The sequence below is a fragment of the Diceros bicornis genome, chromosome 4 (genome assembly GCF_020826845.1).
Source record: "Diceros bicornis minor isolate mBicDic1 chromosome 4, mDicBic1.mat.cur, whole genome shotgun sequence".
Taxonomy (NCBI): domain Eukaryota; kingdom Metazoa; phylum Chordata; class Mammalia; order Perissodactyla; family Rhinocerotidae; genus Diceros; species Diceros bicornis.
This window is the reverse complement of record NC_080743.1, coordinates 42,471,390-42,497,452: the sequence shown is the minus strand read 5'-3', so window position 1 is coordinate 42,497,452 and position 26,063 is coordinate 42,471,390. Positions and strand designations below refer to the sequence as shown.

The following is a 26,063-nucleotide window of genomic DNA, read 5'->3' as shown; positions in this document are numbered from 1 at the left end:
TTTATCAGGGGAAATATCTGTGAAAGATAAAAGGGCAGGGAGCAGGACTTTGGGAGAGTCTGCAAACTGTGATACAGGTCTGACATAAGGAGAGGGAAAAGGAAGGATTGAGTAGGCAGCATCTCAGACTGCAGCACCGTTCTAAGAAAGTTTCAGCAAGGCTGATGGGTAGTCCTCACGCCAAAGCTGCCCACTAGAGGAGTCGCAAATATTGCAGCAATGAAGCTGCATTAGTACTTTTGCCATACTCAGTCACTGGCCAGAACTGGCCAATTATTATTTCTTGAGAGGCTTGCAAGAATCAAAGCTAGTTAAACCTCCCAATATCCTTGGCTAAAAATCATTGCTTATTCTTACAAAATGATTGAAGTAAAAAAAATCACGTACAAGGTGAAGCAGCCAAATCTAAAATGTCTTTTTATGTAAATGACAAATTGTAGCTGCTAGAGATAAATGTACACAGCTGGATTTGGGGAACATAGTATTTAGGAAGAGCAAAGGGACCTAGATTAGATTGATTTGAAATCACTTATGAAATTCTCCACATATTTTCTGCCATTCACACAGGAATGTCTGACATTCCATATATGACATTTGCTAACAAATCTGAGTATTTTCAATATTTATTAGGCTATTAACTTTACCAAACTATTTCATTTACTTCCAGTGAAATGACAAGGCTTCTAATCTATAGATGGAAAAGTATCATGCTTTATTATAATGTAGTTTAGACCTCTGTGAGTCATTTCTAAAATAATTATGGCAGCATTCAATTATGGGATCACTTTCCTCTCTTTGCAAAAATGTACAAAGAAGTACCAAAATATCTGAGAGCTCTCATCCTGTGGGTGAATGCAAAACTTTCACTAATGTCCAAATGATCCACTTTCCTCCAGGAAGAAACAGTCCTTTTCATCTCTCGGTATTTCACCTAAAAAGGTTGTGACCAATAAACTTCTATTTCACACACGCAAAAAAAAAAAAAAAGCCCACAAAGGAAATAAAAGAAAAAGAAATACTAGTTTTAAATTAAATTTTAAGAGCAGCAATTTGAAATACCCAATTTTCTACTTACTCTAATTCTCCAAGTGACACATATATTGGTCCTCAAAGAACTCACATTTCAATTACTTTCCTTTTAAAAAAATTTATTTATTTTTATTGTGGTAAAATATGCATAACATAAAATCTACCATTTTAACCTTTGTAAGTATACAGTTTGTGGCATTACGTACACTCACACTGTTGTGCAACCATCACCACAACCCATCTCCAGAAATTTTTCATCATCCCACACTGAAATTCTGTACCCGTTAAACAATAATTCCCAATCCCCTATTTGCCTGCCGCAGGTAATCACTATTCTACTTTCTGTCTCTATGAATTTGACTATTCTAGGTACTTCATATAAGTACAATCATACAATATTTGTCCTTTTGCGTCTGGCTTATTTCACTTAGCATAATGTCTTCAAGCTTCATCCAAGTTGTAGCATGTATCAGAATTTCACTCCTTTCTAAGGCTGAATAATATTCTACTGTATGCATATACCACATTTTGTTTATCCTCAATTACTTTACTTTTAAATAGCTAATCTCTCATTTTATTTCTTTCAAAGAGATACCACGAGGATTTTAAGATTACTGTTTTAAGGTAGTATCTGTAGCATCACAGTAGCTGCACAGGTGGCAGTTCCCTGCTTTTGCTGCCACCACCCAAAGTTCGAGGTGCTCTCTTTTATGGTTATGGTCTTGGAAACAATTCCCAACCCTTCTCTTCCATATCTCTCTTTATAAGTCATCAGGAGAGTTATACACACTTTCAGGTATCTTTTTTCAAAGTAGTAATTTCCGGTTTATATACAGTCAGAAACATTTACAAGTTAGGGAATGACAGGTACACAAAAAAGAATTCAGTTTGGGGATCAGTTCTTACCGGTTTCTTTATTCGGGTAGTGTCTCCAGCCCACCCTGACTATTCTGCCAGTTTATTTTGCTCCAGGACCCATGTGCCTAGCTCTTCAAGATGTTTATATACCTGTCTCAGTTTCTGGATCTAGCTCATTCTGTTTTACTATATTCTTTTCCTTTCTGTCTTCCATGTCTCCTTTATTATTTTTCTCAGTGGGACACCTGGTTCAACTTTTACTGAAACAGGTACTTACTGAATTGAATTGATTATGGGCAAGAAACTAGACTAGATGATGGATTTTTATGCCATAATGACCCACATTCTTGGAAGAAAACAAGATTTCCCTTCTTACCCACAATTGGCTACCTTTTATATTTTATTTATAATATATACAGCACAAACACATTCACCCAGAGGAGATTCCGCACACAAGTAATTTTGTGAGACATTCACTGTCATTTCTTCCAAGAGCACTTTGCATCCCTGGGTGTTCAGGAAATATTATTGTGCTCAAGTACCTATATAGGTACATAGGTAATACCTAAGTAGGTTTATGGATAGTTACTATATATTAATTTCAAAAGAACTTTGAAAGAGTAAGTATAGTGAATTTAACATTTTTCAATAGAAAGGCCACATTAGCTGACCAGAAATCTAATGGATATCCTTTTTTCAGAAATCTAACAGATCCCTGAGGATTGCTACTTGGAATTTCTCCTCTGTTTTATTGGTGTCAAACATCTGACTGGCTAAGGACCACAAAACGAAATTCCTACTGAATTCAAGAAGGCAGGAAATAAATTATGGGAAAAATAGATATCAATATCCAAAAAGCATATTTCTACATTTCCCCCACCACTGAAATACCTGGGTCATTTACAAACCTAATCTAGAGACAATTATGAATTTTACTGGAGAGATACAGGCCTGGAGAGGTTAAGTACTTGACCGGTGGGTTAATTGGAAATGGAATCCTGGCATTTCTCTTCCAGTCACCTACTGCCCATTAAACGACTTCTTAACTGGCTATGTTTCTTGAACAAATAATTCACTTACAGTCTTCTTATGAAGCTGCGAGGCTGCTGTCCTACCCTTAGGGAAGGGAAGCAAGAAGTATAAAAAAGGCGGCATCGTCAGCTATTTCTTCATGAATAACAGAAAAAGCGGTTAACAATCTGAATCCCGGATCCAGAGCTCTGGGTCACCACGTCTAAAACCTGCATGGGGGGCGGGGGCAGGAGAGAGGGAAAAAAGGATATGCTGGTAAAATTACCTTGACCATGCGGAAACTTGATGAGTTTCCTACAGACTAGAACCCACCAACTTTCCTCAACAAACAAGCCACGGTAGCGGTGCGCTGAAGCGAACGAACTCGCCCACAGCGCCCGCTCAGACCAAGTGCAGCGCACCCCATCACGGTCCGAGGCAAGAGCTCCGCACTGCACCTCGAAGGAGACCGCGCCGCAGCCGGAAGAGCCGGGAATCCGGCGAAAGGCTAGGCGGGTGGAGAGCATGGAGAAAACGGGCCACGCTGTTTTGGTGGCGATTATGGGAGCCAGCGAGGGACCTATCAAACCTCCGTACAAGTCCTCCAGCTGCCAATATTGGGGCGGGTTCACACCTTCCCCCAAAGGAGAACTCTCCCCACACGCCTGCAGATCCCAGCGCGCCTAGCAACCATCCGCAATTTAAAGCGGAAGGACGACCCTTGTCCCGCCCTCCCTGGACCAACCGAGGCCTGGCGGGGAAGCACGTTAGCCCAATCACCTCGACGGGAACTACGACCAACCAATAAGAGGCAGGCACAGGAGGGCGGGCTGAAGGGGGTCGCGGGCGCACGCGCAGTTGGGAGCAGGGCCTCGGTTCTGTGGTGGTGTGGGTGAGTTGGCTGCTGGTACGCTCGTGTTCGCCCTCAGAAACCCCGCGTAGCCGCTGCGGTCTCCTCCTGCCCCCGCCATGTTCCTCACCCGGTCTGAGTACGACAGGTCTGTGCGGCGCGGGGAAATGGGGTCGGGGTTGTGGGTGGGCAGACCCGGGGCCCGGCCTCGGCCTGGGTTCTGCCATGTCATGGGGCGCCCCAGGCACCCCAGTCTGGCCCGGCCTGGGGATCTCTTGCCCTCCTCAGCCGCCCGCAGTGATTCCCCAAGCTAGACTAGCGCCAAGCGACCGCACTTGTCCTACCGCTGAGTCACTGCTGGGTCCTAACTCGGTGCGGAAGCGAGAAGCTCCGCTTTGTGCTGGGGGACGAAGACTGAGGGGACAGGACTCCGACCTTTAACCTGGAGAAGGTCAGGGGTCACCCCCTTCCCCGTTCATCTCTTCGTGCTGAGTATGACTGCCTTTTTCAAAAATGTAAACGTGCTGCCTGGAAGAAAAAGCAACTAGAGATTATTTCGTGGGTTTGATCATTTAAGCTCCCCTTAACTTCTAAAACAACCTCGTTTTTCATTTCTTAGTAGTGGGAATAGAGCACCTTTCCTTTGATTGAGATGTAGTAGGGCACGCTGAGATGTATGGTTTCTGCAAAAGTGCGAAGGCAGTCTCAGCTATGCCCAGATATAATGTCTGGAGTTTGGTTTTATAGAAACTGGAGTGTAGAGTGGTTCTCAAGAGTTTCCTCAATGTGCTGATTCCACTAGACCTAGACTTTTCTGACTTTTTGAAAAGTTTAAAGCAAGTTAAGTGTCTGTTGAAGGCCAAATCTGTTTTCAAAGTCAAGATTGTGAGATTGTTGTATTTATTAAAAAAAAAAAACTTTCAGGCCTAGGAAATAAGTAATATTAAATTGTACATATTTATGCTGTAGACAGTTTTATTTTCAGTTTCTGTTTTGATCAGTTTAGTTTCACATAGCTATTAAGTTTTTTAAAGCTGGGAAAGGCAGGTATTTTCTTTGTACTAGGTGGCTTGAGAAGCTACATTTCTTGTCGAGTATATGTTGACTCTGTCAAAAGTTTTATCACCTTGGGACTACCACTTTTTTATCCTGTTACTGACTCATAGAAGATGTATGTGAAGTTTTAAAACTGACATCTTTTCCTAGTGTCCTATAAAATGACTTTATTAGTCGATATTTAGCTTCCAGAGCACTGAAGGAAGTCATCTTTGGCTGATATAATTTCAAGTTAGGGTGTGTATGATGGAAATTGTAACATATCAGAAAGCCTTTATGAATGTTTTGTGACCGTTTACTTAACATCTTGATTAACTGCTTTGTGTTACTTATTTCTGTATCTTCCCAAAAATGCCTAAAATACAGTTATTCACTTAACTAATGTACTTGAATGCTTGCTGTGTGCAAGACACTGTGCTGGTTGCTGGTCATACAGCAGTGAAGAAAATCAAGATCCTTGCTTTCATATGAGAGACTGTCTCTTAAAGAACTATTTATAAAAGTAGCTATAGTATGAATCAGAAATGTATTCATGTCATTAGAGAAATTCACATTAACACAATGGGAGTTTTGATGAGAGAGATTGCATTCAATATTAGGGGATCATGGAAAACTTCATGAAGGTCTTAAACTGCGTCTTGAGAAAGAGTAAGATTTTAATAAATATGGACAGTGAGAGTTAATAGTTTTGAGCTAGAGAATATAAGATGAACAAAGGAAGGGCAGTGGGAAAGCACAGTACATGTTTGGGAAAATTCCAGTCTGGCACATATGATACATGTATGGGAATAACAGGATATGTGGGCAAAAACATGATGGTGCTAGATATTGGATGGGATTTTTTTTTTGGTGAGGAAGATTAGCCCTGAGCTAACATCTGTTGCCCATCCTCCTCTTTTTGCTGAGGAAGATTCGCCCTGGGCTAACATACATGCCCATCTTCCTCTACTTTATATGTGGGACACCTGCCACAGCATGGCTTGATAAATGGTGCATAGGTCTGCACCTGGGATCCGAACCTGTGAACCCCAGGCCACTGAGGCGGAGCGCAAAAACTTGACGACTACACCACCTGGCTGGCCCCCTTATAGAGATTAATTGACTGGATTAGAGGAAAGAGCAAGTCAGTACCAGTTAGAAGGCTATTACAACAGGTGAAAGGTAGTGAGGGCATTAAGAATGGAAGGAAGAGAGTATTGAGTTACTGAGATGGCGGAAATGCTGTGAATTGATATGACTTGGCATATGGTTAATATAGGAGAAGATGAGGAGGGATGAGTTGGATCATTTAGAGCTTTCTGGCTTGGGGAACTGGAAGATTAGAGATGTTTTATAATAAAAAATGACGTTGGAATGGCAGTAATGGAGCTGATTTTGCAAGGATGGCTGGATTTAAAGAGAGATTTCAGATTGGAAAATGTTGAGTGTTCGGTGCTAATGGGATATCCAAGTGGAAATGCTCAGGAGGCTTTTAGATTAATCTGGAAATTGGTCTAATTGGTAATAGAGATTTGGAAGTAGTTGGTGCTTGGCATAAATGAAATAACCCAGGGAAAGAGTAAAGTTTGAGAAGAGGGCGAAGAGCAGAGCCCATATTAGGGAGGACGTAGTGATACCTCACTAGGGTGAAGTTCCTGAATTAGGGTGAAAACAATATATTTACAAAGTTGTTTCATACTCTATGCAATTCAGTATTAATTGTCTTGTGACAGGCAAGATAGGATTTTTTTTGTTTGTTTGTTTTTTCTCATTTGAGGGAATTAAAGCTAGTAAGTGACAGAACTATAACTTTATCCCAGGTCTTCTGTCCTCAGACTTTTCTTGCAGTGATTTTTAAAAACTTCCTTAGAGTCCTAAACTTCCTTTTATATGACCTCAGGGATACCACCTCAAACTGGAGGCTGGGATAGTGGGATTCTCCTTTCACCCCTGACTTAACCAGAACAGTTCCCAGAGGCAGTATAGTGGAATAGTGGAAAGCTTGGTCTCTGTAGTCAGATTGCCTAAATTCGAATTCCAGTTCTGCCTCTTACATGCTGAGTGACTTCGGGCAGATTTCTTAACCTCTTTGTGCTTCAACTTCCTCATCTGTAAAATAGCATCTACCTTAGAATACTACTTCATAGGATTGTTTTGAGGATTAAGTGAATTAAATCATTTAAAGGTTTATAAGAGTGCCAGGCATATAATAGATATGCAGTAAATGTCAACTTGTATTATTATCTGTTTTATATTTGGGAGATACATATAAAATTTCTTTTGAAAAAAGAGTTTTTGATAAAACAAATTTGAAAACACTATACTGTATATCGTGTTACATGTTATAAAATTCAGACTCCATAAACCAAAGATCATAGCTATTTTCGTTCATTTGTTCGAATATTTTTAAAGTGTCCATTGTATGCTGAAAGCTTTTATTGCTAAGACCATGATTGATGCCTCTTCTCCATAGGGATTTTCGACAGACTGGAGCAAGGAAAGGTAGAGAAGTATTTTAGAGAGAAAAGCAGTCTGGCATGTAATTGGTATAAATATATATTGAGTGAATGAAGTCTTTAGGAGCTACACAGATCTCAGTCTATTAAGATAGCAACACTAATTCATAGAAATAAATAGAGAAATGTGCCTATGATTGACTTTTAGTAAAAAGTAAGATATTAACATCAAATGCACGTAAAAAGAAGAAGATAAAGATAAATGTTGTTTTTCTTGAGAATTGCCTGATAGTTTTGGGGCATGAATTTACCAAAAGAATTCCAGATTGATTCAGGATTCAGGCAGAAAGTCAACTGTTCTCATTTGATCAGTTTGAAGACTTTCTGGGAGTGAGGCAGAAGTGTTCTATACATAGGTTCCATTCCCTTGAAAAGCTGTTAATATACCAAAAAATAGCTACAGATTGTTGTGGGCAAAGGAGAATAATGACAACATGCAAATCTTCTAGGCATCTGAGCTGGATGTCAAGGAACTTGAGTTTAGTCTCTCTACGTTTATTTTTTCTGACAGTTTTTAATACCTTTTTTTTTTTTAATTATAGGGGCGTGAATACTTTTTCTCCTGAAGGAAGATTATTTCAAGTGGAATATGCCATTGAGGCTATCAAGGTATAGTATAAAGTGGCATAGTTTTTGAAATTTCATGGCAACTTAATGCTTTGCTGGCAGCACATTTGTAATAAATGTGTTTTAGCTATTCCTTTAGAAAATGTTCTTTATCTCCCTTTAACCAATCGCTATTAACCATTTTAATAACAAGTTCAATCGCATTCAACGTCTATTTTAAAACTTTTTGAATGGATAGCTGCTTCATAATTATGTAAGTAGCTTCTTTTCAGTGGAGTTGGGGGGACATCTTTGTGTTTATAATCTTACCTATAAAGAGAGGGGTATAGAAGTCCTGAGTTAGCACCTGGGAGATATTTTGACCAAATCATTCAACTAATCACCTGTATTCTTGTTGGTAAAGTTGTGAATTTGTACTAGACACTTTTGGGACTGGATAAGAGATGTGTCCTGTAATCTAGTAACAAAATAGAATAGTTCAAACCAGTATTGAAAAGTTAGTAGTTAGAAAGTAAGTTATCTAAACTTAAAGTCACTTATCACGTGGGATCTATATTTGTTGGATTATGGATAATCTAAATTCAGATTTAGGTTGTCTAGGATAAGGTCCAGGCATCAGGATTTTTAAGGACTCTCCCAGTGAGTCTAATGTCTAGCAAGGGTTGAGAGTCACTGATCTAGTCCAGCCCTTCACTCTGTGTTCAATCACCTCTACATCCCCAAATAGCCTCTATTTGTATAGTTCTAGTGTCAGAATATTTTCTCATCATAAAGCTCATTCTGTTTGAAAACAGTTCATAATGGTTTAGAAATTTATCCTTGTATTGAATCAAAAGTCTAGCTTCCTGGGCCGGCCCCGTGGCTTAGCGGTTAAGTGCGTGCGCTCCGCTACTGGTGGCCCGGGGTTCGGATCCCGGGCGTGCACCGACGCACTTCTCCGGCCATGGTGAGGCTGTGTCCCACATACAGCAACTGGAGGGATGTGCAACTATGACATGCGGCTATCTACTGGGGCTTTGGGGAGAAAAAAAAAAAAAAGGAGGAGGATTGGCAATAGATGTTAGCTCAGAGCCGGTCTTCCTCAGCAAAAAGAGGAGGATTAGCACGGATGTTAGCTCAGGGCTGATCTTCCTCACAAAAAAAAAAAAAAAAAAAAGTCTAGCTTCCTGAAGTTTCCTTCTGTTGGCCCTAGTTTTTTTTTTTTTTTTTAATAATTTTATTTATTTATTTTTCCCCCAAAGCCCCAGTAGATAGTTGTATGTCATAGTTGCACATCCTTCTAGTTGCTATATCCAACTAGATACATGATAGATACACTAGATAGATGTAGGACGCGGCCTCAACATGGCCAGAGAAGCGGTGCGTCAGTGCGCGCCTGGGATCAGAACCCGGGCCGCCAGTAGCGGAGTGTGCATACTTAACCGCTAAGCCACAGCTGTTGGCCCTAGTTTTGCCCTTGAGCCACACAGGATGTTTAAACCTCTTCCATAGGACAATTCCTCACATAATTGAAGAGAGCTATTGTGTTTCCCTCTAAGTTACCTCTTCTAGAAGGAGTGTATTGGGGGAAGTGGTTATATGAGAATCTGGAAAAGGGTAAAAGAGACTCTGAATAGTTGAAGACATAGAAGTGAAGGTGGAAGCATTGTGATAGATAGTGGGACAGAAAACAATGGGTCATCTGTAAGTGCCTATTTCTATTTCTGATTATCTTTGCCCTATATTGAAACCATATATTATTAAGAAGTACAAGACTGTCACAGTTCCAAGCTGTGGCATTTATTTTGAGCCTCAGCTTAGACAACAGTTCTCAAATGTGCAAGCCAAGAGTAATCCTCACCTTTTTGGGGAGTCCTTTAAGCCCCTTACCATTAGTAATTTCCAGGTTGCTTAGAGATAATGAGACAGATCTGATCTCTGTAGCCCTAGGTTGGGCTAGGATAGAGATAGTGATGTGGTCCTTAATGGATGGGACTTAACCTGTGTGAAAATTCAGGCTCTTTGGCATTTAAACAACCAGGTTGTTGCATTGGTAATTTTTGAGTAGCCAATGAGAAAGTAATTTGATAACTGTAAGGATTTAGTAGTGTGAAAGGAGCTGGAGAAATGACTTAAAATGGCTGACAGGTAGAAGTTATCACTTGGAGGTACTGTGCAGATGGCATGGGTGAGATATAGCCAGCAGAGGTGGGGGAAAAATGCCTTTAGAGTAGGTTTCTTGGGGGAAGGAGTGGAAATCTGTGACAGTGTCAAAATTATTTTATTATACTGAGCACCTGGACATTGGCTACTGTACTAGTGAATTATATTAAAGAAATACTACGTCGAGTCAGTTCCAGTGTTCCCTCTCTTCCCTTCTCCCTCTCCCTAGTCTCACCAAAGAGGAGGGGGTTGGAGTTTAGGCAGAATTGTTATATTGAAATATCTGGGGGTAAATGTAAGTGTACAAAAGAATATTATCTTGATTTTGGTAAATTTTATAAAATAGCATGTCTCAAAAATATTGACCCTTTTTTGGAGTGGAAGCTTAGGAAGTTAAGTTGGAGGCCAAATTGAATAGGCTGAGAATTTATTCTCATGCTTTGAGAGCATTTCCTCCTCAAAGTAAATATAGTATCCAGGAACTATTGACATTTTGCACCAGATAACTCTTTGTTGTGGGGGACTGTCCTGTGCATTGTAACATGTTTAGCAGCATCCCTGGCCTCTACCCATTAGATGGCCAGTAGCACTCACTCTTCCAGTTGTGACAACCAAAACTGTCTCCAGACTTTGCCGAATGTCCCCTAGTGAGTAAAATGGCCCCCAGTTGAGAACAATTCTGCTAGATAAATTTAAAAAGCAGGTATGAATTCTGTCCTGCTCTGTTCAGTTGGAGATTCAAGATCAGTACTCTATATGTAAAACAATTAGTGAACGACTAAATGCCAAATTAAATTCTCTGGCAATAGTTTCTGTTTTTTTATTTTATTTTTAACGCATACTTGCATGTATTTTTAGAGTCATAACATAAAATAGTTTATATTATAAACCTTGTAACAAAAACAGCAATCCCTGAGGCCTACCCCCTTTATCTTCTGCAACACAGGCTTATATTTTTTTTGTTTAGGCATTATCCACAGATTTCTCCTTATGGAGGATAAGATTTCTGCCCCCAAGGACAGACACACACACTATTTCCTACTGGGGTGGGAGTGGGGCCACTCTCTCAATATATATCATATATTTCATAATTTTATTAGATCATTAATATTTATATTAATGTGACTATGTAAACGCCATTCACAATTAAGCCATATTCCGTTATTGTTTTCCTGGGAGTTAATAACTCGCTTTTTAAAAAAAATTTGCTTAATTTAGTATGTACATATCAATAATGCATCCCCAGAGTCTCTCCAGGTTATGTATATCCTCTCAAAACATCCAGGCACATTAAATATCCTATTAAAGATTCTTAAAGAAATCTTTGAGCCTTCTCACCTGCTCCAATCTGGACTAGTTGTTCTTTGAGCCTACTGCACAGCTGTACACTTAGGATCTTCTGTCAACATTATCCTAGGGATTCCCTTTAACCGCCTCTTGTGTTAGAGCCCATGCCATCTTCTTTTTTGTTGTATTCCTTCAATTTGGTAGAACTTATTCTCCAATAGTTTCATAAGAAAGTTTTTTGATTTCCAAGCTCTTTTGTTTTTTTCCTTTCTCTTACTAGTATCCTATTCTTGTTTTATGGATGGAATATCTTCTTTTTCTTCAAGGATTAAAAAAATTTTTTTCTTTAGATTTTTTCTTTCTGGAACTAGTTAGATTCTTTAGAGCTGCGTTTTTCAAACTGCAAGTCTTATCCTATTAGTGGGCATTGAAATCAATTTAGTGGGTTATGGGAGCATTTCTTTCTTTTTTTTTTTTCTGGGAAAGATTTGCCCTGAGCTAACATCTGTTGCCAGTCTTCCTCTCTTCTTTTTTTTTTTTTTTCCTCCTCCCCAAGCCCCAGTACATAGTTTTGTATTCTAGTTGTAGATCCTTCTATTTCTTCTATGTGAGCCGCCGCTACAGCATGGCTAGTGACAGACAAGTGGTGTGGTTCCATGCCCAGGAACCGAACCCAGGCCGCCGAACTTTAACGACTAGGCCATCAGGGCTGGCTCGGAAGCATTTGTTTTTTAAGTGGAATGGAGCAGTAGAGAATTGGAATGCCTTGCCCATTGTACTAATGAGCGTTTGCTTTTTTTTTTAATGAAACTGTGTTTCTGTTATATTTATTTATTTATATGTTTTGGTCATGATATAAAAATATATTTCTGAATGTAGATTTTGTTCAAAAAGTTTGAAACCACTGCTCTAGAGAAAACTGCCTCTTCTCGTTTCATACCTGGAGGGTGTTCTGGCTGCTGGCTTCTGAGAGCTGAGTGAGGAAAGAAGGCTGGGGTTCTTAACGTTAAGCTTGTCAATTTTTACTTAATCCCCCTGTTTTCACTGTAGTACTCCTGCCTTTGACTGCGCTTGGTGTCCCCAGTCCAGAGATTCTGTTTTACCCTCTCCCTTCTGCAGGAGTCGGGGTGGGGGCCGTCATCTAGCTTTACAGCATAGGGGAGGGAATCTGGAAATCTGTTTCTTAAGTAGACGTTGAACTAATCTTGCAATTTTTAGCTCCTTCATTTCTATTTCCAGAGGTCTTTGTTGCCACCATTTCCTTTGGGGGGGGGGTCCTATGATATAAATCAGGTTGTTTCTTGACTTTCTTTACTACTGGTTTAAGATTTGGATTTCTCAGGTCTGCTAAGTAAATTATCGCTAACCCATCTTCTTTCTTCAAAATTTTGTTGGAGTGTCTTTGCCCATTCTCTTTGTCCTAGTGTATGTGAGCCCCCCTTCCCCTCCAAGCCCTTTAATCTTGTATTACCAGTCTTGGGGAAGGAGTATAGCTAATGTATCTGTTTAGTCTACACTTTTACTTAGAAGTATGAACACTCATTTTTTACATAAAATTCTTTGACAATTCATCTCCTGTAGTTATTCGTGTATCCATTGAATCAGAAAATATACAATAAAAAGCTAGTATATACATTTAATAACACTTAATAAAAGTCACAACTTTACACATTTGAAAAATAATACATAAATGTATGAGACATGATCAGTCTGCAGACATATTAAGCCTGTTATGCATAATGATTCATGGAATTCTTTAGAATCCTGTGTAATAACAGGCTCTGAGAGTCTGATGCTCAACTGGCAGTCATTGCTTTGTAGAACTAACTAACTATAATGGTAATTCAGAGGAGACAGCCCCTGAAGTCATGGAAGGCTTTATGAATAGTGGGTGGGATTAGATAGGCAGAGGGAAGAGTGTATTCTAGGGGAGACAGCATGAGCAGATGTGCAAGGGTAGGGAATAAATAATATGGGAAAATGGGTTGGGCTATACCTGAGGGATTTTGATCAGTCAGAATGTAACGTGAAAGATACATTGGGAGAGAGAGATTAAAGACTGGGAGACTAAGTAGGAGGCTGTTGAAGTAATCTAGGTATATAATAAGAATAACATTTATTGTTCATTTATTAGGTGCTAGGCATCATTTTAAGCATTTTATGTATTAATGTGTTTACCCTTCTTGATGTAGGTATTGTTATTATTATTATCCCCAATTTGCAGATAAGAAAACTGAGACATAGAGGAATGGGTGACTAGGATGGTGGCATGGAGATGGAGAGATGAAATTAATCTATATTGTGGACTGCTAGTGACCTTGAAAAATTAGTTAAGATCTTTATGTTGGTGGTGATGTTTCTTTTTCTTTTCTTTCTTTCTTTTTTTTTTTTTTTTAAAGTAAATTACTTTTCTGGAGGTCACGTGGACTTGAGGACTATCACCTTTTGGGACAGATCAAGATAGCAGAGGTACCAGGTCCAGAAAAAACATTAGAGTTCTATTACTTACTTGCCCACTATATTTAGAACTTTCAATTCTGCCCCTCTCCAAAATATTAGCATTAGAGTTGATCATTTTCCAGATGTTTTCAAGACCTTATTGAACTTCTCCTTCAGAAGCACAAAATTCTAGAAATCAATGCTCTTGCCATTGACAGAAACAGTAGATTACTTATCAGGGTGTTCCTTAGTCTCTCTGCATACTAGATATGGCTGATTGAAGCTTCTATCTTGTGAAGATGTACAGAGGATTCCTGGTGAGTATTTGAGACTGTTCTTTGACCTGCACATGATAACCATAACATGTTTCTCTTCAGCTTGGTTCTACAGCCATTGGGATCCAGACATCAGAGGGTGTCTGCCTAGCTGTAGAGAAGAGAATTACCTCCCCACTCATGGAGCCCAGCAGCATTGAGAAAATTGTAGAGATTGACGCTCATATAGGTAAGGAGTAGGGGAAAGCTGTTGTTGGATCTGGCCTGGGTTAATTAGTCTTCTTTGATATTCCGAGGGAGGTTCATTAGATGAACGTCTTATCCCCTCGTTAGCTATTGTTTCCCCAGCAGTAGGCCAGTGTGCATAGTATAGGAGTAGGAAGCAGTTGTAGGACTCACCTCCCAGAAGTTCCTTTCTCCCTCAAATTTAGTCTTGGCAAATGTGATGGTTGTTGAAATATGTAAAGGTTGAATCATAGGACAGCTCCCCATAATGGCTGGGTCTTCATTGATGCATAACGTTAGCCCTGGTAGGAGGCCACCAGGAGCAGAGGTTCCTGGTGAAGCAGAGGATCATGTGGGAAGCTAGAAGTATCAACTAAGAAAAGAGGAATTCTTAAAGATCTTCAGAGTGGACTAAAGTTCAGAGAGTATAAGAATACTAGACTTTGACCAGATCAGTCCTCTTTCTCTGTTTTCAGATTTATCTTTTTACTGCCTGTCTTCACCTCGTTGCCCCTTTTGTTGGTCTCTGTTAATTCCCCTGCCTTAGGTTCTGGCATCATTGTAGCATTACAGGGTGAGTAGTTCTACTTATTTATAGCATGGCATTTTAGTTGGCTGTCCAAATTTTCTTAACCTGTCTAGTCATCTGATTAATGAAACATTGGTAAAATAGTTAATTGCTTGAAGGCATCAGAACCAAATGCCATGACGACTCTGGTAGCTTGACATTATCTTCATAGATAGAGAAACTGAGATTTAGTCTTTTAAGGTTAGAACATTGTGTCCGTTTCATCTCAAATCACCTCTCTTTTGGAGGTAGGTCAGTGTCACTTCATTCAACAAGTTGAGAACCTACTATGTGCCAGACATTGTGCTAGTCACCAGGGATACAGAGAGGAGTGAGACATAGTCCTTGTCTTCTAGGAGCATACAGTCCAATCGCGGAAGCAGACATGTAAATAAGTAAATGCAATTAAGTGATATAGGTATTAAGAAAGGCTGTAGTATGTGCTCAGTAGGAGTGGAAAGGAGGAAATAATTAGTTTTACCTGGGGCCAGTGGTAGTGGGGCTTTCAGAAAAGAATTCCATAAAGGTGATGCTTGAGCCAAGTTGAATTCTAAAAGATAAGGAAGTGTTTACCAAGTGAACAAGTGTGGGTGTAGCTGAGGAGAGCATTCTAGTCAGAGGGAATAGAAATAAGCAAAGCCTCGGTGGTGTCAAATATAAAATACCCTGGCACAAGCAGTTTGGTATGACTGGGAGTGGACTGTGGCAAGAAATGAGTCTGGGATCAGACAGTGGAAGTCCTTTTTATCATGCTAAAGAGCTTGAACTCGATCTTTTTGCATTGATGGGAAAGGTTTTAAGCATTGAGGTAATATGATCAGATTGGGATTTTAGAAAGACCATTCTAATACCAGTGTTGAAGGTAGAGTGAAGGGGGCTGAGACTGGAGGCAGGGAGACCAGGTAAGAAAGTTTTTTTAATCCAAACAAAGAGGTGATGAGGACTTTAACCAAGGCAGTGGCCACAGAATGGAGAGGTAAGGACTAATACCCAACAGGTTAATCAGATAAAGATTGATAGAATTTGGAATCCAATTTGTTGTGAGGGCCAAGGAAGAAGATGGAGTCTAGAAGGGAATTAACTTGATTTGAGTCTGTGATATATCCAAGTAGATATGTTAAGGAAGTCATTTGGCTTTATAGGTCTGAAATGTGGGAGCAAGACCTAGGCTGGAGATTTAGATTTGAGTCATGGCATATAAAGTAACAGCCATAACCATGGCATCTTGGACCATCAGGCAAACTTTCTGTCTAATATAACTAATTGGTTTGTGTTTGGTCAGAGAGGTGAAAAGTCTTTTGCTTTTATTCTAGGTTCTTCCACTGTAGCTCATAGTGAGATGGTTATTGTTTTCCTTATTTCTCCTGTTGGGATGTTAGTGTTTGCTTAGTTTTAAAGTGCATCATGGTCTACAAAGAGTGCTATAGGGATGCCTAAGGATGTATTATGTAGAAATTCATGTTTGATTAGCTGTTCTTCTCTGTCTTCTATCTTAATAGCTAGACTTCTGTGTCATTGTGGATGGTTTTTTATTTGTTTGTAATGTAATTATACTTGTGTTCGGTGCAGATAATTTCCCATCTAATCTCTTGGGTATGTTGCTGTGGGATTGCTGAATGGCTGCTGTGGTTCCACTCCAGAATTTCAGTATTTCCTGAGTAGATGAAAGAGTCTGCAAGGATTTGGCCACTGGGTCACTGTTGCTTTTACATTGCAGGTTGTGCCATGAGTGGGCTAATTGCTGATGCTAAGACTTTAATTGATAAAGCCAGAGTGGAGACACAGGTAAAATTAGCATCATCTCTCCTTTTTACCATGATGCTTGAGTTCCTTGTTTAGTGACAGTATAGCTGCCTAGGCTGTATTGCAGGTATCTGTGTTAATATCAGATGTAGCTCTTGGGAGTGATTTTGGTTAGAATCCCTAGTTAGAACTTTCTGAGTCTTAGAGTCTAGCCATCCAACAAGAGTCTGCATCCAAGTTGAAGCTTTAAGTAAGCCCTGGTAAATAGTGCTGACCGTCTCTTATTTTTGATTTGCCTTATATAAACCAAGCATTGTACTGCATTATGTTCCCTAATTGACTTTCTGTGAGAGTGCCATAGCAGGAGGTAGACATAGCTAAAGGACACTGGCCCCCTGCCCCCCTTCCTTTGCTGCTAGGCTTGCAAATAACACCTCTCCTGTGGTGAGTAATGATACGTACCAGGTGACAAATATTGGTTGAGAATATTGATTTTTTTTTTTTTTTTAACTGAGCACCTGCTGTTTGGAGAGCAGACTAATAAGAAAAAAATATCTGATTGGTAAAATTTTTTACACTTATTTGCAAGTTTGCTGTCAGTACTTATGTAAGAATAAGTCATTTAATTTAAACACCAACAGAATGATAAGATAGGGTCTTTGAGGGAAAGTGGCACTCAGCTATTAGCATTAACTTTGTGAAAAGACTAAACTTAGTGCTTTGAGAGGTTAACTCTGTTTTTCAAGGGAGTAATCCTCTCATCTATCATTGGTTAGAGTCCTTTTGATAAACGTTTATTTCCAGAGCTATTTCTCTTCCTCTCATGTAGTCCCAAGCATTCGAGTTTAGTGTTAAGGAAAACACACTGGAGCTTGACCCTTCAGTTTCTAACCACGGTTCAAAGGGATATGTGTAGTGAGATGGTGGGCTGCTTTAATGCCCTTATTTGAAAGGTAGACCATGGTTTGCTCTTCTTCTAGAACCATTGGTTCACCTACAATGAGACAATGACAGTGGAGAGTGTAACCCAGGCTGTGTCCAATCTGGCTTTACAGTTTGGAGAAGAAGATGCAGATCCAGGTGCCATGGTGAGTGTGATGCTTGCTGTTGTGTGGCACTTAGAACATTTGTCCTCCGAACATACCTTTCCCAGCCCCTCTCGCCCTCTACTTCATAGCCATTTATCTTCATACCTCTTGTTTTTTGGTTCTAGTCTCGTCCCTTTGGAGTAGCACTGTTATTTGGAGGCGTTGATGAGAAAGGACCCCAGCTGTAAGAACCATTTTTGCCATTTTTTCCTGCTTCCTTTTTGGGAGAGTTATTTTTATTTGGGATGAGGACTGGTAGTTTAAATCAACTGAGAAGATGATTGTAGAGTTGTAAAAAATGAAGGGCTTCTAACTCTGAAGTTCAGTGATTCTGTGCTATTTATACAGAGACAAATTTGGGGATTCTGTGAAGAACCCCCCTGTTGGAACTAGTGCTAATTCTGGAAAGAATTAGAAGTAACTTAGTTACTATAGTCAGGATGTGTTTTGGAGCTTTGCTTTGAAATGTTGATTTGATCCCTATCCTCACATATTGTTTAGATAGGCATACACGAGTGCCCTATTTATATCGACTATACTTCTCTTCTAAATCCCTGAGGAATTTATTAGTTTTCTTAAACACTTTTTGAAAGATCTGGTTTCTCCAGGCATAGAACATCTTTTGGATTTGTGCTTCGGTATTTTGGTGGAGTTTCCTGGCTGCAGGGCCAAGCATTTATATTTTTTAGTGAGACGTTTGTTACATAAAATGCCACCACTTAAACATTTTAATCCTCTTCTTTTGGGGGGTTTTGCAGGTTTCATATGGACCCATCTGGGACCTTTGTACAGTGTGATGCTCGAGCAATTGGCTCTGCTTCAGAGGGTGCCCAGAGCTCCTTGCAAGAAGTTTACCACAAGGTAATTAAGCATTCTCACAACTCTTAATTATTATTTTTTAAATCAAGGTATAACTTACATATAATAAAATGTACAGACCTTAAGAGTTCACTTCTATGAGTTTTGACAATTGTATACACCCTTGTAACCACCACCTAAAACAAGATATAGAACATTTCCATTCCCCCACCAAAATGCTTGTCTTTTCTCCAGTTTCTCTTCCTCCCTTGCAACCACGTTTACCACTACAGATTAGTTTTGTCTGTTCTTGTACTTTTTATAAATGGAATCATACAGTTTGTATTTTTGTGTGTGTTTTGTTTGTTCAACATAGTGTTCTTGAGGTCCATTCATGTTTTTGTACATATCAATAGTTTGTTTTTATTGCTGAGTTGTATACCATGGTATAGATGTACTACAATTTTTTTATCCTTTATCTTCACAGCTTTACTTAACAGATTATACTTCCTAGTCTGGCTCTTGAAGCAAGTGGGCATTTGGTACTTTTTATCTTTGTGTGATAGGAAGACTTGGTCTTGGGTAATTCATTGTTGTGGTTGAAAGCATGCCATACTTACATTCAGGTGGTTCATACAGGGAAGGCTCCTCACATCAACCCCTAATAGTATTTATTTTACATGTGGAGAAAATTAGTTACAAAACGGGAAAAATAGCAGATTTTCTAAACAATTGGGCTACCTTCTTAGATCATTTGGGAATTATTATTCATAGGATATTACCATTCATAGCATAAATATCACAATATTATCTTGCTTCTGAATTAAAAGAAGATAACTAGAGAAGTGTAGTCCCTTCTTCAAAGATCACTTACTATATGAAAGTTGGTGACTCTATTCTGGTTCAAAATAAGACTTTTTTTCCTGAATAAATGTATTTTACTTGTTTACCATTTACTGGAATTCTGGAGATACTTGTAATACACTGTACTTAAGATGTTTGATTTATTAATATTTGCTAAATCATTTCTTCAGGGAAGTAAAGGGAAAACTTTGAAGGAAGGAGGGATTATGTACAATTAATGGCTATTCTTCTTACCCTCTTTATTTCAAGTCTATGACACTGAAAGAAGCCATCAAGTCTTCACTCATCATCCTCAAACAAGTAATGGAGGAGAAGCTGAATGCAACTAACATAGAGGTATTTTCTGTTTTATTGTTTTTATTCAGATTTCATAGCTTCCGTTGCTGTAGTTTGAGTAGATTGAGATAACCACATTTTTGTGTGATCAGTTCTTAATAAGTTATTTATTTATTTTTTTTATGAGGAAGATCAGCCCTGAGCTAACATCCATGCTAATCCTCCTCTTTTTTGCTGAGGAAGAACGGCTCTGAGCTAACATCTATTGCCAATCCTCCTCCTCCCCCCGCCCCCAAAGCCCCAGTAGATAGTTGTATGTCATAGTTGCACATCCTTCTAGTTGCTGTATGTGGGACGCAGCCTCAGCATGGCTGGAGAAGCGTGCGTGGGTGCGCGCCCAGGATCTGAACCTGGGCCGCCAGTAGCGGAGCGCGGGCACTTAACTGCTAAGCCACGGGGCTGGCCCCTAAGAAGTTATTGATATCCTTTGACTAGGCAACTTTAGTAAAGTGGTAATGGCGGAAACCAGAATTCAATGAGTTAAAGAGTGAAAGGGAGGTGATAAAGTGGACAAAACAAGAGTATGCTGCTTTCTCAAGAAGTTATTAGTGTCAGCAGAAGGCAGCATTTAAAGAAAAGGATTTTTATCTTTTTAAGGATGGGGAAAGACTTGAAAATACTTTTATAGACTCAGAAGAAACTAGTAGATAGAAAAACATTAAAAGAAATAAAAGCAGATGTTAGTGATGGAAAAGTTCTAGAAGAGGAAAGGCATGGTACAAATGAAGGAGTTGGTTTCAGAAAGTAGAATTTATTCAGCATTATACTGAATACGTATTATATGCCAGATACTATGCTAGATGCCAGGGATACAGACAGAAAATCTGATTGCCATTCAAGTAGTATATTGTATAGTATAGAGGACACACAGATAGTAACAGCTTGGGGTGATACTTCTATAATAGCAATAAGAATGGATTATCACAAAAGCATATAACTTATACTGGGGCATTAGGAAAGCTTACTGGAAGAGATGATGTCTGGAGAAAGGAAGAGAAGGGTATTCCAGGAAGAGGGAACAGACATTTGCAAAGGCTCAAAGATGTAAAATAATAATATTCATAAAAGGGAACTTTGAGGGTTTTGTCTGAGTGCCAGGGGGTGAGATGTAGGTAAGATAGGGAGATGACAAGAGATGACACTGGAGAGGCATGGACGAGATCCTCAATGCCCTTAAATAGGATGCTAAGAGTAGATAGGAGAAAAAGAGGTAATGATGAGTAAAGATAAAGTAGGTTTAGAGGTGAATTGAGAGAAAGGTCCTGTATTTCCCCAGTGATTGTTAGATCGTCTGCTGAGGGTGGGTGAATGCACCAGTGAAATTCAGGAGAATGGGAAATATTTGGAAAAGTCATTATGGATAGGGAAAAGGGAAGACAGGGATAAATGAAACGATTGCTGGGCCACATTAAAATACTTAGCAGAGGCTGGAATCACAAACAAATTGTTGTAAAAAGTCGGGATAGTGGTTACCCTTGGAGGCATAGTATGTATGTATATTCTATTTCAATTAAAATTTTTTTAAAAGGCAACTGAGGCTGTAATCACAAATGAATAATCATACCAGTCAGCACTTACAAGCATATTTGTCAGCTGTACTCAGCATAGATTAAGAAAATGTATGTTTGGGTTAATCCCTGGTGGAGGATTGACTGGCTAAGGGCAGAAGAATGGAGAGTGTTGTTGGTGAAGGTCTCACCAATAGAGCCAGGTTCCATAGGCTGCTGTGAAAGGGGCAAAATTGGATGCCAGAACAAAAGGCTGGCCTAAAGATGGGAAGGTCTGAGAATAGTTGGAGAGAGGATTGGGGTGGCTGGGGCGGGGAGGGGGGTGGTTGGCTTGCTTCTTGAGCAGTAATGGGGAGAAAAGAGGTTTGGAATGAAAACGGAAAAACTTACATTCTAAATAGGTTGCTTCTTCACCTTCTTAGCAAAGATTCAAAAATACTTCCCCTTCTTGCCAATCTCTGAGACAAGGTGCAACAAATGTAGTGATACCCCCATCTTGACCCTTAGGAGGGATTTTTTCAGTTCCTTTCTAGTACTTTGTTTTCTTTGGTACTGAATGAGATGGAATCTTGGCATTTATGCTAAGACTCTCTCCTCGCCACCTCAGTAATTCAAATGTAGCTCTGTTAATTTCACAGTGAAGGGTCGAAGGCCTGCTTCCTTCAACTAAAACTGCAAAGATATTTTTTAGGTCATTCAATTTCAGTGCAACTACAGTGTTGTTTTGAAAAGAGCATTAGGTGTGTCTCATCCATGCTCTTTTATTAATTGCATTAATCCCTGACTTTTTTTCTTCACATTAAAAAAAGGGACACTTCTGCTTATCCAAGACTGTTGACTCAACCAGTGCTCTGACTCATGGTTTCCAAACCTGGCTGTCCATCAGTCTTTGGAAATGAGGCCCAGAAATCTGTGTTTTTGAAATCTCCTTGGGTGATTCTGATGCTCAGTCTAAGAAAGTCAGGCATTTGGGAGCCACTGCTCTAGAGCCCATCTTTAGGTCCCTGCTCCATCAGTTGTCCCTTGGATCACCAGCCTCTCCTTGTCTACAGCTGCTTCCCCTCAGAAAGGGCAAATTTCCAAGTTGCATCTTTCTTTAGAAAAACAAACCCACCTTTGTTAACCCTTCCGTCTACCTAGTATCCTGCCTTTTTAAAAAAAATCAACTTTGTTGAGGTATAATGTACATACTATAAAATATTTTAAGTATACAGTTAAGGGAATTTTGACAAATGTATAATCCCTGTCTCTGCCACCACAATCAAGGTATAGAACATTCCTATCATCCTCAAAAGTTCCCTTGTGCCCCTTTTTAGTCACTTCCTTCCCACTGATCTTTTTGTCACTATAGATTTGTTTTGCGTGTTCTAGATTTTCATATAAATGGATCATACAATGCGTACTCTTTTTGGTCTGACTTCTTTCACTCAGCATAATGATTTTGAGATTTATCCATGTTGTGTGTATCAGTAGTCTATTAACATTTTATTGCTGTGCGCTATTCCATTCATCCTATTTTTAACCTTATTGCTGGGTCTCCTCCAAACAGAATCTATATATTCATTGTCTTCAATGCCTCACCTCTCATTTATTCCTCAGTCACTACCATTTGTTTCTGTTCTTATTACTTCCTTGAGACTGGTCCTTGCTAAGATAACTGCTGTTTGTCAGATTTCATGGTCACTTTTTAGACCTTTTATTTGACCTTTCTGAAGCAGACACCTCAAATTTTTGACAGTTCTAAAACTAAACTCATTATCTTTCCTGAAAACCATTTCCTCTTCCCATATTTCTAATGCCTATTGATGACACCACCAGTGTACCTGTCATTCACAGCAGAAACCTGGAAAACTGACTTCCCTTTCCCTTCACTGAACTGTGTCTTTGCCCCCTTTTAAATAACTCTCATTTCATTGTCCGTTTCCATCCCTACTTCCAGTGCCTTCTTTTGTTCAGGCTCTCATTTTTCTCCTGCCTTGTATATCTTCAGAGGTTTCCTAACTAGTCTTCCTGCCTCTAGCCTTGTCTTCCTCCATTTCATTCCATTTTCTTCCCATTGTGCTACTGAGGTGGATTTTCTAAATTGCATATCTGATCTTGATTGTTCTCCACTTAAAAAAATCTTTTCTGACTCCTACTGTCCACAAGATAAATTCCAAACTTCTTTTTATGGCACGATAATTCACTGCTTCTCAAGTCATATATTTAATCTGTTAGGCGCCTTGCTAAGCCTTTTATGTGCAACTATTTCTTTTAATCCTCACAACAACCCTATGAGATAGGTATTTCTATTTCCATTTTATAGAGGAGGAAACTGAGGCTTGGAGAGGGTAGGACCTTGCCCAAAATAACAGCATTGGTAAACGGTGGAGTCTGAGTTTGGGTCCTGTACTTTTAACCATTTTAATATACTGTCTCTCTACGAGCTGTGACCTCCTACTTCCTCTCCGTTTCATCTCATCCCATATGCAACCTCTGCTCTAGCCATTCAGAATTATTTTCAGTTTTGCAAATACATCATCTTGTTTCATGCTTTTACACATTTGCACAATCATTCTGCCCTTCTTGCCCTGTTTTAAGATACAACTTAAAGGTTGCTTGAAGCCTTCCTGGACTTTCCCTAGCTCACTCCTTTGTGCCTCTACTCTACATACACTTAGCTTTATTGTAACACTTAATTGACATTGAAAGCATTTGGCATCTAGCACCCTTAGTAAATAAGAGACTTTCATCACCTTTGGATCCTTAGTGCCTAGTGCAACTGTAGCTAGTACACAGGTGTTTAGTAATTATTGATTGACTCAATAAACCACAGCTCCTCCCAGTGGTTTATAAGTATTAATACCATTGTAAATACCATAGTGCAACATCACAGAGGTTTTTGAAAGTAAAGTGATAAATAGAAAAATATCTTTTATATTCATTATGTAAATAAATTCACTTATTTATTCATTATGTAAATAAATTTACCATTATGTAAATGCAAGGGGTTATTTTTTCTCATCTAGTGATGAGTACCTTCCTGAAGGCAGTACTTGGTTTAAGTCCTATTAGTATTGATTTGCAGCCTGCTTCTATACAACTGTTTTATTCAGAGTTTGCCCAGTTTCTGTTTTTTAATCCCCTGTAATGGTTTGGGAGGACTAACCTGTGAGCTATGAGTGACTTGACAAAAAAGTTCTATAGGCCCTCACTCTTACTGACCTTATATCTCTTTGTCCTCATGTCCTTAAGAGAAGTTATTAAATGTCCTTAATAACATTTATACATATTAATTTCCTTGGAATAGAACTCATGGTCTATATGGACCTGAGTAGATTGTTTAACATATATTTTGCAAATATATTTGGGACTCTTCTGACATCTCATGTAATTGGATAGATCTTTTGGGAGAATCTAGTGGAGACTGCAGGCTTTGAGAGAACATTTTTTTAGTCTGTTCCCAGACTAGATATTGAGGTGTTTTAAGATGTGCAGTAGTCTTTTTCTAAATTTTACCTGTAGATGAGGCAGAGAAAATAAACATCATGTAACTGGATTATGCTAATTCTTGCAGTTTTTAAATTACATTAAATATCATAATGAATATTACTCAAAAAATGCCCTAGTATGTTTAAAGTTTTAAAAAAAGACAATATGAGGAAATGACATTTAAAACAAATTAAACACAAAAGATTTTTAGGCAAATGTGAAGTGGCACCTGTTCCTCAGTATTGCCCAAAAATGTGGGACTGTGTTGTCAGCAGAGATGATGGAAAACTTGGTAGTTTTAGTTAAATCTCATCTGGATTGCTGGTTATAAGTAATGTTTTCAGTCAAAACTGATTTCCTATTTTCAGTGTTAATGGAATCTTTTCATGGCCAGTCCTTTTAAAAAACAAAACAAACCTTTTTATTGTTAAGTTGCAGTATGGACAATTTTAGAGGAAAAACTACCTAATAGTTAATGATTATTTGATGTTTTTATAATAATCTAGGCACTGTTCTATGCACCTTACATATATTAACACATTTAATCCTCACGATTAATCTATGACTTAGGTGCTATTATTATTCCCATTTTATTGATGGAAATTGAGGGACAGAGTGGCCAAGTAACCCGAGATCACACACACAAGCTCAACTTGCAAGTGTGTAAATATGCTTTTAGTATATTTCTAAAGGAATCTTTAACAGAAGAAAGTACTGACCCCATGTGATTTGCTGCTACTTTTGTGATCCTTGTTGAAGTAACTTTAAGAAGTGAGAGTGACACCAGGCATTTGGTTAACTATTATGTGGTGGGTTAACCTCAAAATAGAAAATTTAGTCAATAAGAATTTTTATTTTAGAGTCAGAGAGCTATTTTAGGAAGCTGCTGCTAGAAAGGATATCCCTGGGACAGCAGATCCCTTAGTTCCTAATGAACAGCTGCATCACCAACACAACCTCTGACCACGCTAGGGCTCTCAGCAGGGTGATCCAGTCCAGCTTATTAACCCTTCTCTGTTTTCTTTCCAGCTAGCCACAGTGCAACCTGGCCAGAATTTCCACATGTTCACAAAGGAAGAACTTGAAGAGGTTATCAAGGACATTTAAGGAAGTGTGATACTCAGAACTTCTCTGGGACAATTTCATTTCTCCTAATTGCCCTTAACTTTTATTTCCAGCTCCTGTTCCTTGGAAATTCTCCAGTGTATGTGCATTTTTTTATGATGTCTGTACATAAAGGCAGTTCTGAAATAAAGAAAAATTTAAAATATTTGTTAATAGACTATCCTAATGCAGTCTTTTGTTCGAAATGCTTTTGTTAGGGGGCAAAAAGGATAGTGGTATTAATATCCCTAGCCTGTCAGAGTTTCTATTCTAAAATTGTTTTAGTGGCTCTCTACAGCAGAATCAACTATATCATGAATCCCTTGGTGTTGGCAAATGAACTCAAGCT

General features: G+C 39.0%; 1 protein-coding gene across 1 annotated transcript; it reads left to right on the top strand.

Moving 5' to 3' along the window:
- Positions 1-3,766: 3,766 nt before the first annotated feature.
- PSMA5 (proteasome 20S subunit alpha 5) lies at positions 3,767-25,893 on the top strand. The gene is made up of 9 exons (XM_058538704.1): positions 3,767-3,896; positions 7,842-7,908; positions 14,112-14,238; positions 16,520-16,587; positions 17,526-17,633; positions 17,759-17,817; positions 18,392-18,494; positions 19,545-19,631; positions 25,640-25,893. The coding sequence occupies exons 1-9, from the start codon at positions 3,868-3,870 to the stop codon at positions 25,715-25,717; spliced, it is 726 nt and encodes a 241-aa protein (XP_058394687.1). The 5' UTR covers positions 3,767-3,867; the 3' UTR covers positions 25,718-25,893.
- Positions 25,894-26,063: the final 170 nt, after the last annotated feature.

Excerpts from the sequence above, each read along its gene's own strand:
- PSMA5 (XM_058538704.1), top strand. The coding sequence starts at position 3,868 with ATGTTCCTCACCCGGTCTGAGTACGACAG. Across the intron at positions 14,239-16,519 it reads AGAGATTGACGCTCATATAG|GTTGTGCCATGAGTGGGCTA; the intron begins GTAAGGAGTAGG and ends TTTACATTGCAG. Across the intron at positions 16,588-17,525 it reads AAGCCAGAGTGGAGACACAG|AACCATTGGTTCACCTACAA; the intron begins GTAAAATTAGCA and ends CTCTTCTTCTAG.